The sequence below is a fragment of the Perna viridis genome, chromosome 1 (genome assembly GCF_037379345.1).
Source record: "Perna viridis isolate PV_CMFRI_1.1 ecotype Kerala chromosome 1, ASM3737934v1, whole genome shotgun sequence".
Lineage (NCBI taxonomy): Eukaryota > Metazoa > Mollusca > Bivalvia > Mytilida > Mytilidae > Perna > Perna viridis.
In genome coordinates, this window is record NC_142445.1 from 38120514 (window position 1) to 38138484 (window position 17971).

The window sequence follows — 17971 nt, forward strand, 5'->3', positions numbered from 1 at the left end:
AATCCATTGGACAAAACGGCCGAGCCCCCAAAACACGACGCAAAATACACTTTCTGTGACAACGAGTTCATAATCCTGATTTAGAATTATAATACTTTGAAGTAGTTAATTAAGTTTTATTATCGTGGAGGATTATTTTCACAAGTCATATCTTTAAAAGTTTTAAAAATACTTCGGAAAACCTGGTTCCATAGGTTGTGACCAGTCATTTGTAAAGAATATTTGGTGGAATTTACAACTGCATATAACAAGGTCAGAAACTTTATTTCATTTCGAACTTTCTCTTCATTAGTCGTTTGTTTTTATTTTTTTTCTTACTTTGAACATACCGAAAAAGAGTGTGCACATCGACATAGTGAGACGTGTATTTTGTGTGGGTTTTAACTCGAACCATATGTCAGCCAGAACAAATATAGAAAAGAGTAGAGTAAATGGTCCATTTTGAAAGTACTAGTAAAAATCATACAAAAATCTATAAGTAACACAAACAGTTCTCGTTGGCATATCAACAGTCATAAAAATCATATGACCAAGTCACGGATAAAAACACAAGCAATGACAACAAAATCCGTAACATAAAGGAAGCACACAGAAATTAAAAGACAATACGGGTAAAGCATAAGGCAAACAGGCAATCACGACACCATTTAAAAAATAGGTCATGGGCCAGATGCATCGGTATAATACACATTCTTTGTTGCTCTAAGACACCCACTGATTCATGCCCGTCAAGTGCACAGTATTTGCGGGTTATTTTAACCCCCATTTTCTAAGCATTTAGAAAACTAGCAATATCGGGTAGGTTTGTATTGATTTTCTTCATTTTTTTGTTTTTTTGTTTTTTTTTGTTTAATTTTTGCTTGTTTCTTTTTAACTGACTATGCGTTTGTTATTTTTGTTTTGAAGGCTTTATTTTCAACCAACTACTGCATATTTCTGGGAATCTTTATCTGTAATTGTTATTCCAACCATACGTCGATAAAAAATTTAATGGTCACAATCCTGCCTCGTTATTAACACTTCAACGATTTTAAGTTCAGAAGAAGCCACCATTTGACTTGTATATGTGCTAGAGTCAAAGTTCGACACAAAACTTGGCAATACAGCTCACTTACGGCGAGCAAAATCCTGGATAAACAAATATTGTACTTCCGTTTAACAAAAGTTCAAATTTTCATATGCAAACTTTTTTTTCTGTTAAAATTTATGTTATGCTCTATGAGTCATATCTTTACTAAGTTGATCAAATGTGTGTCAATTTACATGAACTTATAGCAGTTTTTCAAATTACCATTTAGGTAATTCAAAAAATCAAAAATATTTTTTTCCAACTACACCTGGGGATCTTATGCATCACACAAGAAACTAAGTTTGGAAGATATGGCTATGTTGAACCAGACGCGGATCACAGAATTTAGAAAGGGGCATTCAGCTCGTTGTTTGATTGGTATTTTTATATATTGTCCAATTTTTATTCAAAAAGTTTTCCAACAAAAGAGGGTTCAAACAACGCCCCCCCCCCCAAATAAAAACAAACAAACAAACAAAAAAACTCTTGATCTGCCACTTTCTACCGTTCATTTTTGAAGGATTGACCTTTTTTCCTTAATTATTATGCAATAACAAGATTCATAATAATAATGAACACTGAAAATAATCTTCATGGTTTAGTTTAGCCTCACCTTCTTTCGAGAAACACCTACATCTTCTTAGAGATGCAACACCTTGAGGAAAACATACATATAGCATTTATACATAAATCAAAAGTATTAACTTAGAAGATTTACTGTACTTAATGCTAACGCGGTAAAAAAGACTAATACTATGAATAGCTGTGTTTAAACATTCATGAAAAACTTTCCTTCTTCCAAACGCTGATAAAACAAAATATGTCCACACAATGTTCCGCAAAAAAAAGCAGCCAGCGCGGCATGTTGGAAACTGGTTGACGACTAAACTATATGGTGTTTCCAGCAGATAAGCTTGCTGCTTTGTACATGTAATACATGTAAAAACACTATAGAAGTACAGAAACATATCAATCAAGAACATTTATATTATGCTATTAGATTTAAATAGTATATCCAATTTGAAGCTTATCGTCTTATCTCATTGTTTGGTTCGGTTGATTAAAAATCAAAAATCGAACGACAGTACTATTTATAAAGTTCTTTGTTAAAACACTTCATAAAAATTGAAAAGACATGGTGGTTTTAATTTCAGTCTTTAAATCCTGCTGCATGTCAAGTCACATTGAAAACATGGATCACATTTGATATAAAAGTAGAATATTCAATGGGTATATCTGAGTTAAAATGCTTAATTTCTATAAGCATTCAGGATGCTTTTGAAAAATATTTAAATTTATATATATATACTGTAAAGTAATGTAAAATAATTGCCAATCGAATGATTTTCTATAAATGATGGTTGGGGATATGTCTGTGTTCTCAAGGAGCAGACCGTTTACTAATTGTATGCATTAGCTTATACATATTCTGCAAAAAATCGGAAAGTGTTAACAACAGAAGGAACGCCGAAACATGCATATCGATAGAAATAACTAAAAAAACAGTTGTTACTGTACTATACTATACGATTTAGACAAGTGTTTGCTTTTTTTTTCAAGGATTAAAATACATTTAAATTGATACGACGGGGCTTAAGGAGGTAGACTTATGGTAAGGGACAGGATAACTCTCAAAATCAGCGATATGTTTGTATCACATTCAATTTCACATTTGTCTTTCAAGCTTTCATTTGAAACGGATTGAAATCTACCTAAGTTACTTTGATGCTTTCATGAGATTGATATAAAAAGCCTAACCTTAAGTCTACCTCTTTAAATGGTGTCTGGTTTAGACAGATTTTTTTTTTTATCATTCAGAGTTAGGTTTAAACATATTTTACTGTATATGCCGCCTTTAAGCATAATGATATGAGTACAAAATATAACAGTTTTATATATTGTAAATTTCGATATGCTGTACACGTGTTTCAAGGAGTAACCTCTTAGCAGCAGCATTAAAATCAAATATGTAGGAAGATCATAATCAAAATATTAGTTGTATACATGAAATACTCAAAACCAAAACTATGGAAAGAGGAAGCTAAATCCATCACGGAGAGATTCTACCGTATGCAATTCAAGGAATGAAGCCTCAGTGTTTTACGTATTTCAGGATGCTTTTGCTTTTTTTAAATAAATAGGGTAGATAAAATATGATATAATTCGGAGTCAAACAATTCTGACTATTGGGTTGGTGAATACCCGCGACCTCATGTCAACCAGCAGTGGTGTAGACCCAGTGGAAACATGTACGTAATAAAAACATTCATGAGAAAGTCACAAATCAAAAGTCTGATTTTTATTAAAATTTTTAAAAAAGGACAAAGGCTTGATACAGGCCTATATATGATATTAAAAGCCACTAAGCGTTTTCTACTTTCTTTAAAAAGATTGGAACTAGATGACATCTGCAAAAGCTTATAGAAACATGTAATAGGATTAGATTTGTCTTACACTATGTCCATTAACGGATGAATACAACAAAGTGAGACACAACTTTTTTTTATATTAAAACGTTAAAACTAACTGAGCTTTTTTATGTATGCTACATGTATAAATAATGCTCCATGGGTTGTCACCGAATCAAGGACTTGTAAAGTTAAAAAGTGTCTTGAGCAAGTCTTATCATCAAATAAATAAAGCCTTCATTTAGGGAGAAACCACTTAAATTCTATATGGGACTATGTTTGAATTTAAAACAAAAATGCAGACCGACACTGCATGGTAGACAAAAGTTCCCGAACCAGCATTTCGTTCTGTTACAAAAGCCTTTATCTGGATAATTAAGTCTCGGCCAAAATTTCGACGTAAAATAAAAAAATGATGAAAATATAAATCATAGCTCCTCTCCAAAAAGCAAGCGGTTGTTAACTTCACATTCACCTGTTTTAATCCCCCTTTTTAAAGTTTAGTGCAAACAAGTGAAGATCATAAAATCAGTAATGCATGGCCTTACATCATTTTGCACTGGGAATTTTACCGATGTCAAGTTATCTGCTTCAACAGTTTCCAGTTACCTATGATATAAAGTGCTTGGAGGTCGTATAGATTTCACAACAACTACAATTCAACACAACCCATACCTACTTCTGAAACAAAATTATTTTCTAAGAGTGTTTATCGTTTTTTAACATTATACATATTATCCATTATTTTTTTTAGACATTTAATCTTTCCCCGTATTATGACAACAAGCATTCAGAAAACTTTACAAAGACAACTAGTGACGGTCCTCGGGCGATGTCAGAGATGCTCATCAACAGAATGTAGAAAATACAGCAAAGACAATCACCAGTATGGTGACCATCCACCGAAAGTCCTCATCACGGGTGAGAGAAATTAGAGTGGAGATTCTCACTTCCGGTTTTAATGGATTCACTCTTCTTTTTTTTGTGTTTATTGGTTTCTTTCTATTTCATGGATCCTCATTCAAAATGCTCCGTAAAATAAAACTTGCACTGCAAAAATCGCAAAAATGTGCAGTTAATTACTCAAGAGTGAATTTTAGTATGCCCTTAATATACAAAATTACTTCTTTTTATGACAGAGAGAAGTGTAAATTTGGAAATCAGCTAAGTAAGGCTGCGTTTGCTTGCTTTCATAATTCCTTTGACTTGGTGAATTTAGAATCTGCGATAGTAGCATGGTCAGTAGCATTTGCAAGAATACAAAACAGCAGTTTATCTTGACACAGTAATTATTGCATTGTGTATACGTGAAATACATAAACGGTCCTGGTACTCTAATGTAGTGCAAAGTGCACGCATGGCACCTACTACATATACATGTATAGTTCTATTTTAGGAAGCCTTGGACAACTGGGAACGGGGTTAGCCAGTGTAATGAGGTATGATATTTAGTGATATGTCATGTTTCTAAAACCGACGTTATTTTGTGAAACTAAGACTGACATTTTTGCATTCAAAACATTTACATGTACTTTAAAATTTAAGGCTAACACGACAATGAAAAGTAGCATTTACCCTATAAAGAACAGAACTTCTTGGCGATAACTTTTTTGTTTTGTTAAGACCAAGTTTAAGTATAGATTCTCCCTCAGTTATGAGTGGTTTGAATTAATTTTAGACATGCGAGCTTTAGCGAGCATGATAAATTCCTAATTTTACCATAGAGAGTGGAAAATATAGTTTTGATCAGATATAGGCAGAAGGAAAATCGGTTTCTCTCATGAAATATATAGAAAACTTGGTATGTGAAAGGGATGAAAACTCTCGCAGAAATTATCGCTCTGTCAACGGTTTGTCAAGTTAATTCCTCCCTTTCTATGCCTGTGATTAAAAATGCACGTGATTTTTTACTACTGAGCAGTGATTAAATTTCTGCGAAAGTTTTCCCGTCATTTTACATTTTCCAAGTTTTCTCCTAATTTTATAGGAGAAATTGAATATCCATCAACTTTTCTTTATTGAAATTGTTTTTCCACTCATTAAGCCAGCGTATAGAAAGTCTTGATTTTTAAACATCTTGAGTGGAGAAAATATTTAAACCACTACTATTTAAAGAAGAATCAAGGGACAAGTCTCGTCAGCTTTCGGGTTTACCTTTTTTTGGTTTGGGCAAACAAAATTATGCTAAATTTTCTTTGCTGAAGTTATTTTGAATTTGCTTAAAACAATAAAACTGGTTGACAATGCACTTAATCTAACTTGCAATTTGTTGTCAAGGCAACTCAAGTGTATCCGATCGATTCAATTTTGAATTTAAAATATATATATATATATATATATATATATATATATATATATATATATATATATATATATATATATATATATATATATATATTTAATGAAAATTTCTGCAATCCGTGTGCACAGCTGCAATTTAAATGTACTTTAACAAGAAACAAAATATTAAAATTGATTGACTGATAAGTTTGATTTTTGTATGAATTCGTTCGTTGTATCAATAATATGTCAAGAAACTACACTGTAGTTACGAATCATTAATAAAATTCATTTTCCTCGAAGTATTGAATCTGACCTGCCACACGGAAGTGTTCTCCTGGCTATTTGCCTTTTGTGTTAAACTTTTAAAAGTAATGGATCATTTTTTACTGTCTTCCTCGGAAGCAATCAATCAATCAATCAATGGTGTGAAAAATACATTCATGTCAGTAGAAAATACAGCGAAATCTGTCTAAACCAAACTCCATAAGGACCCAAAAATTGGTTCGGTTTAGACAAGTGTTTGGTTTTCAAGGGTCAAAATACATTTGAATTGATATAACGGGAATTTAAAAGTGTCTGGTTTAGACAGGGACTCGGATTCTTCAGGGTTCGGTTTAACAGGTTTCACGGTACTTTAACATTTTATCAGTCATTCAACATATCAATCTGATGTAATGATATGTGTTATATTGTTAAATATATGATTTTGTCTTTTATAATGTCCATCCAGGAAGCGATATGGTGTCAATAATGTATTCATGTCAGATATTATAAAGGCACCACCACACGTGGCAGCTAGTGGTAAGTATACAAAAACAATGAACCTTTATACATGGTATGAACAAAGAATGAAATATGACCGAAACTTTCGTTTGTTGATTGGCGGACAAATGAACGAACAGACAGACAGACAGACAGACTGACTGATAAACGGACAAGGGAATTGTATTTTTCCTTTGTTTAGATTTGCCGTGATGTTGTTCGAAACAAGCTTCTCCTGACGAGAATATTTTGACAGTTGTACCTATTTGTCATAAAATGTGTTTTAGTCCGTTGACAAATTACTTTGACCCTCTTTTGAGATTTATATTTTCTTTGTATGTATCACAATTTGACATCTACATGAAATAAAACATGTTTAAAAGTGACAAGACCGCTTTTCCTAAAACTTTCAGATTCATAAATGATAGAAGAAAAAATTAACTTAGCCTGTAATTTGTCGTTGAGGCAAGTCGCATTCTTACTACTGAGTGTGATATTTAATTTTTTTTAAAATGAAAATAAATGTTTTTATATTGTGCATTTATTCCATGTGAACAGCTGTAGCTGAAATGTACTTCAACGAGATCATTGAACGCTACAAATCTAGTAGCTAAGTTAATCGCAGTTGCGTTCGATATAATTGCTTTATCGTTGGTGTCTCTTGAATTAATGTCTTCCTAAAATGAAGTTATCCTGTTATGTTTTGACAGACACAAATATCATTTGAATTCATGTGCACGACGCATATGAAAAGTTTCACGTGGAAATATCGAACAAGTTCACTTGCACTTAGATGAATACATGTATTGAAGTTTCGCTTACACTGAGTTTTGTGAGAAGTTGTTGTATCTTGATATTATACACATAAGTAGTTTAATTCTTGTTTCTTTGCTTCGTTTTGTTAACTTTCGGGCTATTAGTTCAGAGGTTTTTTAATAAATGCACGTGTATAAGATTAAATATCAAAATTGAAATGTACTGGAAACTAGAGATTGGGTTCCGTCCATTGAATCAATAGTGTTTTGTCTACCAATGTATAATCCCTAAAGACAGCCGTATATGTATACAATGGTCTGGCTGTTCACATTAGAAAGGTATCAAGTTATATAAAAAAATCATTCATGACAGAAAAATCTGCGAGTTTTATATATATCCTTGGTAAGATTTGGCGAAACCTCAAAATGTTCTTATTTCATTTTTCTTTTCAGGTCCATACTTGTTTGCGGATATTTTAGATTTCAAACGACTCCAAGAACTCATTGTTACACATAATGTTGACTGGATAGTCCATTTTAGCGCTCTCCTCAGTGCAGTCGGAGAGAACAATGTTCCCCTGGCAATGCGGGTCAATATTGAGGGTCTCCATAATGTCTTGGAGCTTTCGAAACAATATAAGCTAAAATTGTTTGTTCCCAGTACAATAGGTGAGTTACAATGTCAATTTATTTCATTACTCACAACTTTTAGATAACCAATACATATACTTAGTAGCCCCAAGTATTTTATCCGATCTGACGCTAGGTAGCCTCAACGTAAACGAAGAATGGGAAAATACTTTTTTTTCTGTTGATTTATATTAATTTATTTCTATTGTTCTCGGGAAACCATAATTATTGTCAAATAGACATCAAAATAAAATAAAAATATTTATATTGACATGAGAAAACACAAACCAACCCATAACAGAAAAAAATCGAATAATAATAATCTTGAATATTACAAATACGTAAACTGTAAGGTAAATCATGCCCACTAAACTTCTTTGTGTATGACAAGAAAATAACATGGATATATTTTCCGAATCTTTTTACTCATTTTCAAAGTGATCATCTCGAAAACTTCTGGTACTAGCAAATCAACATGAAAGCCTTAATACATTAATAAACTACAAAGAAACGGACTTAAGTAGTAAACGGTCATAACACTCACGTTTCATGCCTTTGGGTAGGAAAAAAAACTTTGGGTAGCTCACTTCAAGCTAGAAATTATTTTATTGACAGGTGCATTTGGACCTGATTCCCCTAGAAACCCAACTCCTGACCTTACCATACAAAGACCAAGGACTATTTATGGAGTGTCTAAAGTTCATGCTGAACTGATGGGCGAGGTAACTCTTAAACAGTTCACCACAGTCTTCTTGTTCAATATTTGACATATTATCAAATACAGTTACTTAAAATTGATTTTCTGTTGTCGCTACTGCCTATTGTAAGGAACGGAAGCGATCACCGTAGGTACCGTTAATGAAAACAGAAAAGTTTAGATCTTAGTGCAATAAAAATGCCCATGCCTCAAAACAAACAGAGTATGACATCTGTGTGAACGCAATCAAAAGAACCACACATGAGAAACGTATGGTTTGCTACTATATAAATAACATATAGCTAAGAGAGTGATAGAACAGTTTATTACCCCCGAGGCGTAGCCGAGGGTGACAATGTATTTTCAAGGGGTAACAAACTTTCTATCATCCTTTATTTTATTACACTGAACGTTTTCTTTTCTTTTTTTTCAAAGTAAGTCCTTACAATCAGTTTTGTATGTTTGTTTTGTCTTTATTTTCTTCATTAGAATTGTTTTATTTTCGCATTTATTTGAAAATGTAAATGTCAACTGTGGATCACTTTCCTTTTCAATGTATAGGTGATGGACCTTTTCTCTGCTCACAAACACACATGTTTATAATTTTTTTTTCTGCTTTACGTTTTCTTGTATCTAGTTATTTAATCCAACTGTTACCATAGGTCTTCATGAGACAGAATTAACGACAACAGCAAAAACCAAAAGCAAAAAAAGTTCAAGAATGCAGTGTATGGATATTTAACAATGACATACATTCTCATTTGAACACTTTCTTTTCCAGTTCCAAACTCATTTACTTTTTAATTTGACAATACAATTAAAAATGTTAGGATACAGATTCGTATTAATTTAAAAAAAATATGAATAAGTCTATTAATCGATGTTATATCAGTTATTGATATGGACCTCTCCTTCAAACGCTAAACTGACTAAAATTGAACTGGTACTTAATGTTTACTGGAACGTGTTTAGCCTTTCACGAGAGGGTAGTAGACAAAATCTATCACCCTCTGAGCCATGTGATAGAGCAGATTATTACCCTCTTATTGAACCAATCAAAATTCAGCAAATTGACATAATGTGAATATGATTATCATATGAATCGAGCGTGGTACGATCATTATAGTTATGTTTTTCACAAACAATCATATGATAACCAAATGTCCATCATAAGTAAATTAAGATAAACATGATTACCATATGATTATTATATGATTATTATGTAAATCGAGCACCATATGATTGTCATATGTGGCACATTTGGCTGTGTAGAAATGAACAAAATCTGTTTTTATTATTTTTTTATTTTCAGTACTACTACCACCGATTTGGAATGGACTTCCGAAGTCTGCGGTTCCCCGGTGTTATATCTGCTGACACAAACCCTGGTGGTGGAACAACTGGTATAAATATGTGTTATTTGTGTGTTTTTATTGGAAATATATCTCAAAAAACATAATTATGCTTATGAAGATACACAAGACTAATATTGGTCATGAAAGGGAAACGTTATTCAAATGTCATCAATACAAAAATAGGAAATGTATGGCAAGCCAAAGTGGACAAAATGAGCAGTTTCTAATATTAAAAATGATTTTTTAATATTATAAATTCATTTTCTAATATTACAAATTAGATTTTTTATATCACATAACACTTTTTTAATATTAAAAAATCATTTTTGATATTAAAAAATGTGACTGATTTTCTAATATTACAAATTCATTTTCTAAAATTACAAATTCAATTTGTAATATTACAAAATGTGTGATATTTTATAATATTACTAAATCAAGAATTTGTAATATTACAAAATGTGTGATATTTTATAATATTACTAAATCAGGAATTTGTAATATTAGAAAATGAATTTTTAATATTACAAAATGAATTTCTAATATTAAAAAATCTTTTCTAATATTTAAAAAAAAATATTGATTTTTGTCCACTTAGGCTTGCCATAGAAATGTGGTATGATTGCCAATGAGATGTGCCATCCACCAAAAGCCAAGCAACAAACAATTTAACTGCTACAGGTCACCACATGGTCTTCAATGATTGGCAAAACCAATACATTATATTTTATTATGAATGGGAAACACTGAAAATAGTTCGAAAATTAAAATCGTAATAATTCGCTGTATGGATTTTTGGCAGAATACTAAATGCAGTTTTTTTTTCCAAAATCACAGGAATTAAAATTTTTTTTTTCTAAAATGACAAAATCGCAGTAACTAATGCAGTTAATAATTTGTGTAAACCCTAGTGTATATTCTTCAGAACTACCTTATTCGAGTTCCAAATGTTCTAGTAATTCATTTGTTATTCTATTGAACCAGTTTATTTTTCTGCTACTTTGACTAATTTTTCAGAATTGGTGTTTTGTAAGAAAACTGAAACCATCGATTATAACTCTAGTTTTGTACTGTTTTTCTCTTTTGGAGTCTTTCCATTCTCGAAGATGTAGACAAGTTTTGTGTATTTTTATTATATAGTTCAACGGCCGTTCACATGCATTACATACCATTTTAGATTATGCTGTCCACATTTTCCACGACGCTCTCCAAACCGGTGACTTCACTTCCTTTCTTCGAGCCAATACGAGGCTGCCAATGATGTATATTGATGACTGTCTGAAATCCGTCGTTCAGTTTATGGAAATTCCAACTGAACAGCTGAAACAACGGACTTATAATGTCACCGCCATGAGCTTTACACCGGAAGAACTAGTAGCGGAGGTCAGAAAACATGTTCCCGACCTCAAAGCCAAATTTGAACCAGACAGTCGACAAAATATAGGTAACTTTCTGAATCCCTGTAAGTTAGTCGCGATTGTAATTTTCAGAGTGTTCTTATTTGTGTGTACTTTTTTTTATTTTGTTTTTGTTTTTGTTTTTTGTTTTATTTTATTTATTTATTTATTTATTTTTTTTTTTTTTTTTTGTTTGTTTGGTTTTTTTTTGTTAGGATGCTTACTGTTGATTTATTATAATACAGCTAACATTTCCCCCAAAGATGTCTTTCCCCACTAACAGAGTTTGTCTTTTTTCTTATTAAAGCTGATACTTGGCCAGAAGTGTTTGACGATTCGAATGCACGGGCAGATTGGGGATGGAAACATGAATATGACATCTCAAGACTTTGTGAGATCATGTTTGAAAAACTACGCCCTGTCTATCAAAGCCAAGCTCAACCTAAAGTTGAAGGAAAACAACAACAAATGGCTTAATTATTGCATAGACAGTCAGAGAGAACCGGTGTTCTACTAGGTGCAAAATAATTGTGTACTGGGTTGCAATCAATTTGTCGAAAATCCCACATTTTCACGAAGAGTTAGAAATGTAGGTTTTTTTTCCTATTTTGAAGTCATAAGTAAAATAAACACAAAAGAACATAAAAAACGTTTTATAAAGTTTTATTTCAAATATGACACTTTTTATTATTATTCAAGGAATATTTTTGTCATCGCTGACCTGATTAGGTTATTAATGAGGTCATGCACTACAAATGTACTATAATGCAACACTTCAATTATTTTATTTGAAAACGGTCTTATATCTGAAGGCTTTAATAGTTTCAAGTTATTTATTTTTTGTTATATTCATGTTATTTCAAAGTATATGATATTTATGACATTATATTTTATAAAAAAAAAATGTGCCGTGTTTTTTTTTTAAAATCGCCTTAATCCCCTTATAGACTAACAGCATAAAGAAGAACATGTTCAGAAAAGAAACATTAAAAAAATGCATAACAATTTTATCATAGATTTGGTATTATAAGATCATATAATGGCCCTAGCTCACCCCCCCCCCCCCCCGCCTTTATATTGCATGAGGAATAATTTAATTTTGGCACCTGGAGCCCTTGCTGTAGGAATAAAGGCCGGGTCAAGTAAAGTAAGGTCAAACAATTGCTTATAATGAACACTGAACTGCGAACACCCAGTTGATATCTTCTAAAAGTTTTTAGGGTGAAGAAATTTATGCAGATGTAGATACAAATTGGAAACCTGTTTCAGAATTCTTTGGGGCATTTCGGAGCTTACTTAAAAGGTGTTAACAGTTGTTGAAGGCCTTTTGGTGATATCTAAAAAAATATTCACCATTTTGTATTCACCAGTGTTTCACCAGTGTTTATCCGTTCTTGTTTCTATGCTTCACCTTCTGTATCTTAAGTGGATAATATAAAAATAGAAGTAGAGTAGTACAACTTGGAGTGTTTTGGCTAAACAGTTGTGGTTCTGTTATTTCTAGAACCATGAATACGTTAAACTTGTATTGAAATGTGAGTTATTAAAACACTTTTGCAATACATTGTACTTAACACGAAAAATTCTTTGTCAATGTATGATACAAATATGCACTATATGTGTTGTATACATGCTATTATTTTGTAGAAGTAGTTACTTGAGTTTACAAGTATTTACTTGTATAATAGCATCATATAAGTTATAACCTGTTCTACTTGGATTATTTATATTAATATTCCCACAACATTCTCAGTAATCACAAAGCTTTCCTATAGTTCTGACATGATATCGTATGATCATATTTAGCTTTGAATATATTGTAATATGTACATTGAACTATGAGTTGGAGCACCATACAAGTAGGCACAAAGATTACAATAGGATAAAAGTACCACTGTTTGTCCCATTTTGTGAAAAACAACCACGCCAAATACATTGCTACATTTTGGGAAAATGTTATCCCATAGTAAACGCGTGCTCTTAAACGTTTAGAACACTCCTGAACATTCTGGAAACAAAATAGCAGCACGTATCCCATGACAACACCAAAGAAAAATTTTTGAACCAAAGTTTTATGTGAGTTAGGATTTTCGCTGCGGGCAACCCAGACAGCCATCATAATCCAATGAGGAGCGAGCACTCCAAGTAACATGTAATATTTAAACTCTGTTGCGAAAGCGGCAAATACTATAACTCTTGGTCCTACTTCAAAGGCTCTCCATAAATAGTACAAAGCTGTCCCAAGAGGTGTCAGCATGCTCTGTCCATTGCTGCTTCTTACTGAATTAGTGTAAGTAACTAAAGAGCCTGCTAAGCCAATCCAGGAGCCGAACATAGCAAATCCTCGTACAATATCTGAAATAGTATACCATATATATATTTCCCAACGATTTTTGAATTGTTGAATTTGCGATGCAAATTTTTTGTCGTTTCCTCCGCGGGAATCGAACTCGTACCGCTGTGATATCTATGGCAACACCGCCTGCACAAAGTCCAGCGCCCTAGACCACTCGGCCAGCTAGGCTATAAAAACACAAAGCTTTCGCTGGCCGGGTCATTCCTCCTCGTAGGATTAATCTAGGGCTGTAACTTAATAAACGATGTATGGTAGTACGGGACAGTTCATTTAGGTGTTATTATGTAGGATAGAGGGTAAAATTAATGATGCATGTCACAACAAATCAATATTATACAAACGTCTCAGAATGTGACGACTCTATTCGCTACACTGCTACATCGGATCAAATTGATATAGGGAAGATAATCTGGCCGAGTGGTCTAGGGCGCTGGACTTTGTGCAGGCGGTGTTGCCATAGATGTCACACCAATACGAGTTCGAGTCCCGCAGAGGGAACGACCAAAAATTTGCGACAGTTCTAACATCGTTGGGAATTTTTCAGAGCTTTCTATACGTTTACATTATCTTCCCTGTATCAATTTGATCCCATGGAGCAGTGTAGCGAATAGAGTCGTCACATACTGAGACATTTGTATATATATATATATATATATTAGGAAGTGTGCTTTTTAGGGAATCCGCACTAAAACACACCCTTTCGACCTTTTTTCAACTTAAAATAGTATCCATAAGATATACGTTAATCAGATAAACTTAAAAAAATAAAAACATAATGAAGTACAGTCTAATATAATCGTTCGATTTTTAAATTATTTCAGTTGTTTTATCTATTCATTTATTTATTTGTATGCTTGTTTGTTTGGTTGTTTTTTTTTGTTTTTTTTGTTTTTTTGTTTTGTTTTGTTTTTTGTTTTTTGTTTTTTGTTGTTGTTTTTTTGTTGTTTTTTGTTTGTTTGTTGTTTTTTTGTAAGTCAGCTGCAAACAACCACTTCTTTCATTTACTAAGGTATAGCTAAAGAAAATGTAGAAAATCTATTTACGCATCGACGTGTTTCCGTCTGGAACCTCGGTGAGAATGATGCAAGTCTGTAGCACCAGCTGAGGAGCTGCTTCCATGAATGCCTCAAGCATATTCAACATGGCAGCATCTGCATCTTTAAAGAGCATCTGCTTATAATGGAAAGGAACGTCTCTATCTTTTGTTTTCATAGATCTGCTTTTCCAGCCGTGGTAAATATATTCAATAGTCCTGTAATTCAAGCGTAATGTGTTGAATATAATTGCTTTTCTCGATGCTGGATTGTGTTGAAATATACATACTAGTAACAAAAGCGTTTATTGAAGTCATGTGATGCTGCCTAACTCTATTCAGCGTTTACTTTATTTTGTGCCTCAGAATAGTGAAAAGGAAAAAGCCGAGGAGTTACAGTTGACGTTCATTCTATAAAGGGTGCATAACTTCCTTCATTTTTCATATGTCATCACTTATTGTCGTAAGCATTTCATACGTCTCTCACAAACTATTAGTACATACGTACCTGACGACTGGACCGGAAATTAGAGGTATGGAACACAAAATACGTAGTAACCATGGAATCGGATTTATACTCTTCCTTCTAATTCTTTCTCTGTTATAATCATGACAATACCAATGAATGTTAATCACATTTATGATCAACATTGGGAATAAAATAAAAGACGCTGTGAACCAAAATGCTATCCATCTCTCTATTAGATAATACTCCTTTGCAAGAACAATGTCAGACATAACATCATAATAGTATGAAAAAATTCCGACGATGGCTCCCACAAAATGCTTGCCTCGGAATATCAGTGGATAAGCTTCTTTATCGTATGCTTCTGAAGGTCTCCAACAGGAGTCACCACAGCAACAATTTAACAACCGACCAGTCACTGATGTGGGGTTTGTCAGCCGAGTTAAGCCGTACGACTGTCTGTCGATTACCTTTGCAGGTTGAAGAACAGGGATAGCTTCATCATCAGTATTTGAAAACTCGTACTCATGGTAAGTATAATCATCCTCACCAAAGTCTCGCAGATTTTCATTGTTTCCAATAAGATCAGTATCATCTCCTATATCCCCTTCCATATCAATTAAAAGCGAAATTATTCACGTACTCCAACATGAAAATACTTAAAAATTAGAAGTAGACACTATGCAATTCTGAACCGATCAAATTGTAATAAAGTTAACAGGATTCAAATATAAAAAACGGTACATTAAACTCGAAAAGGATGTATATGTATAGAATAATCGGTCATGGTTTGACTATTTTTGAATACACATTGAATAACAGTTTACCTATATGCATGTACAGGTATGTTGTTAACACGTAGACGAATAGCTTCTTTAATGCTCCAATGAGAGGTCTCTAATGTTTATCTCTTACAGGAAGGGGAGTAAAAGAAATAATGGTAAAAGTAATATTTGCAACAATCTGGTAAATCATCATCATTATTATGATCATTACTTACTGTTGTTCAAAATCCGGCTTAAAATAAATTCACAACTCAAATACTTATTATTTAATGCAAGATTAAATTATTTTTCCGTTTACATAATTGTGAACTTCATGGACTTCCGTGGTAAATTTTCTGCTGTTAGATAAATTTTGAAAACAGCGTATTCGTTTATTTTAAATCAGTTGCGATTAATTTACATGAAAAGTTTAAATTCGGTCGGTTACCGTACCGTTTCGCTGAGACGCAAGCTCACCGTGACGTTGAATTATAGATATAGTTTGCTTAGGAGAGCTTGGATCAAGCTTGAAATAAAAAGGCGAGACCAGACTTTCGATGCAAAACATGCATGGTGAGCAGAGGGCATCACTACAAAAGTTTAGTGATTAAATGAATACTTTTTGAATGCCAGGCTATGTTCTGATCTTGTGTTGGGCATACATTTAAGGGATGTGTTTGACGGATAGGAGTGGTGATAGCTAGAGCCAGTGCAGAAAAATATTGAGTCACTATGAAATCCTAGTTATTAATTTCATCTACCTCTGATAGATTCTATATTTGGTAAAAAATAATCTGAATGTTTACAGCAAGGGTGTCTACTTTACATTCTTTCACCATCTGCTTTGGTTGATTTATGAAAATAGCGGAATACCAATATTATAACGTATCTTCCGGTCGCATACAATATTTGATGAGCTTTACAAGAGAACGAGAGAACGGATACCACCCCACTACCTCAGGAGGTAAAAATAAGACGTACAAAAAAGGTTTTAAACCTCCATGAAACTCCTACAAAATGATTCGAATCACAATGTCACTTTTGTATGCACATTTATATTACGAAAAGACAGCATTCCAAATATTAAATTCATATGTGCCTGTATATCGCAAAAATGTAAATTTGTGAGGCATACTTGACCTCCTTACCTTAATCAATAGGTATCTCACTTATCTGGCGTGTAACAATTTCCTAACCGTAACGTTTGGTTTGAATCAGTTATCGTCCATTTTTTTCGGATTTTTATTTTTTATGACCTTGTGCGAAATTTTCCCATTATCGATAGGTTTGCTCTTACCTGGCACTACTAGACAAAATAATGACTGACATGACCATCCAGTCATTTTTTGACTAATACAAACACAAAATGTCTCAATCAACGCATTATCTGTCTATGAGAAATACATTTTGTCTACCACAACGGTAAAAAATGTTGTATCAGTTATTTTTTATCAGTCTAAACAAAATAAAATGTTTATGTAGACATATTTTGGCTATGTCAACACTTTTAAGGTTGAGTTAGTCAAAAAATGTCCATGTCAACGCTTTTTGAGTTGAGTTCGACAAAAAAATTATTACGTCAACACTTTTTGCGTTGTGGTAGACAAAATGTGTCCACCTAAATGCATAAAAACTTAGTGGTAGACATTTTGTGTCCTACTCAACACTAAATTTGCTATGATGTTTTAAGTCAACGTATTCTTCTATTAAGGTAGACAAATTGTGTTTTTAATGAACATTTTAAGTGTTGGTATGGTCAAAATATGACTAGGTAAAACGAAATGAGCGTTTAGGTAGACATTATTTGTTTTCCTCAGTGATATTTCGACTGTGCATGGTCACTACAGTCATTATTTTAGCCAGCAATGTGGTTTGAAAGGAAATCCAAAGTTTGATTTGAATCAGATATAAACTCTTTAGTTATCGCCCGGAAACCTAGATTTTACGGAAAAAAGTTCAAGTTTTTTGGTCGCTGTGACCAGGCCTTAAACAAAAT

The 17971-nt window shown here is 32.9% G+C and overlaps 2 protein-coding genes across 3 annotated transcripts; one reads left to right on the forward strand and one right to left on the reverse strand.

Annotated features, from left to right (window-relative positions):
• LOC148628639 (L-threonine 3-dehydrogenase, mitochondrial-like) lies at nucleotides 1-12160 on the forward strand. 2 transcript variants are annotated; one of them, XM_088591502.1, is made up of 9 exons: nucleotides 1-252; nucleotides 4232-4398; nucleotides 4874-4916; nucleotides 6491-6561; nucleotides 7731-7946; nucleotides 8523-8629; nucleotides 9917-10007; nucleotides 11137-11403; nucleotides 11664-12158. In XM_088591502.1, exons 2-9 carry the CDS (start codon nucleotides 4254-4256, stop codon nucleotides 11831-11833), a joined length of 1110 nt encoding a protein of 369 aa, XP_088447628.1. In that variant the 5' UTR covers nucleotides 1-252; nucleotides 4232-4253; the 3' UTR covers nucleotides 11834-12158. The 2 variants fall into 2 exon arrangements, with proteins under 2 accessions (XP_088447628.1, XP_088447636.1); XM_088591510.1 differs by lacking the exon at nucleotides 1-252 and having other exon boundaries at nucleotides 11664-12160.
• Nucleotides 12161-12252: 92 nt separating this feature from the next.
• LOC148628640 (XK-related protein 7-like) lies at nucleotides 12253-16008 on the reverse strand. The gene is made up of 3 exons (XM_088591491.1): nucleotides 15254-16008; nucleotides 14756-14964; nucleotides 12253-13711 (listed from the first exon to the last, which is right to left on the reverse strand). The coding sequence occupies exons 1-3, from the start codon at nucleotides 15823-15825 to the stop codon at nucleotides 13113-13115; spliced, it is 1380 nt and encodes a 459-aa protein (XP_088447617.1). The 5' UTR covers nucleotides 15826-16008; the 3' UTR covers nucleotides 12253-13112.
• Between the last annotated feature and the right edge of the window lie 1963 nt (nucleotides 16009-17971).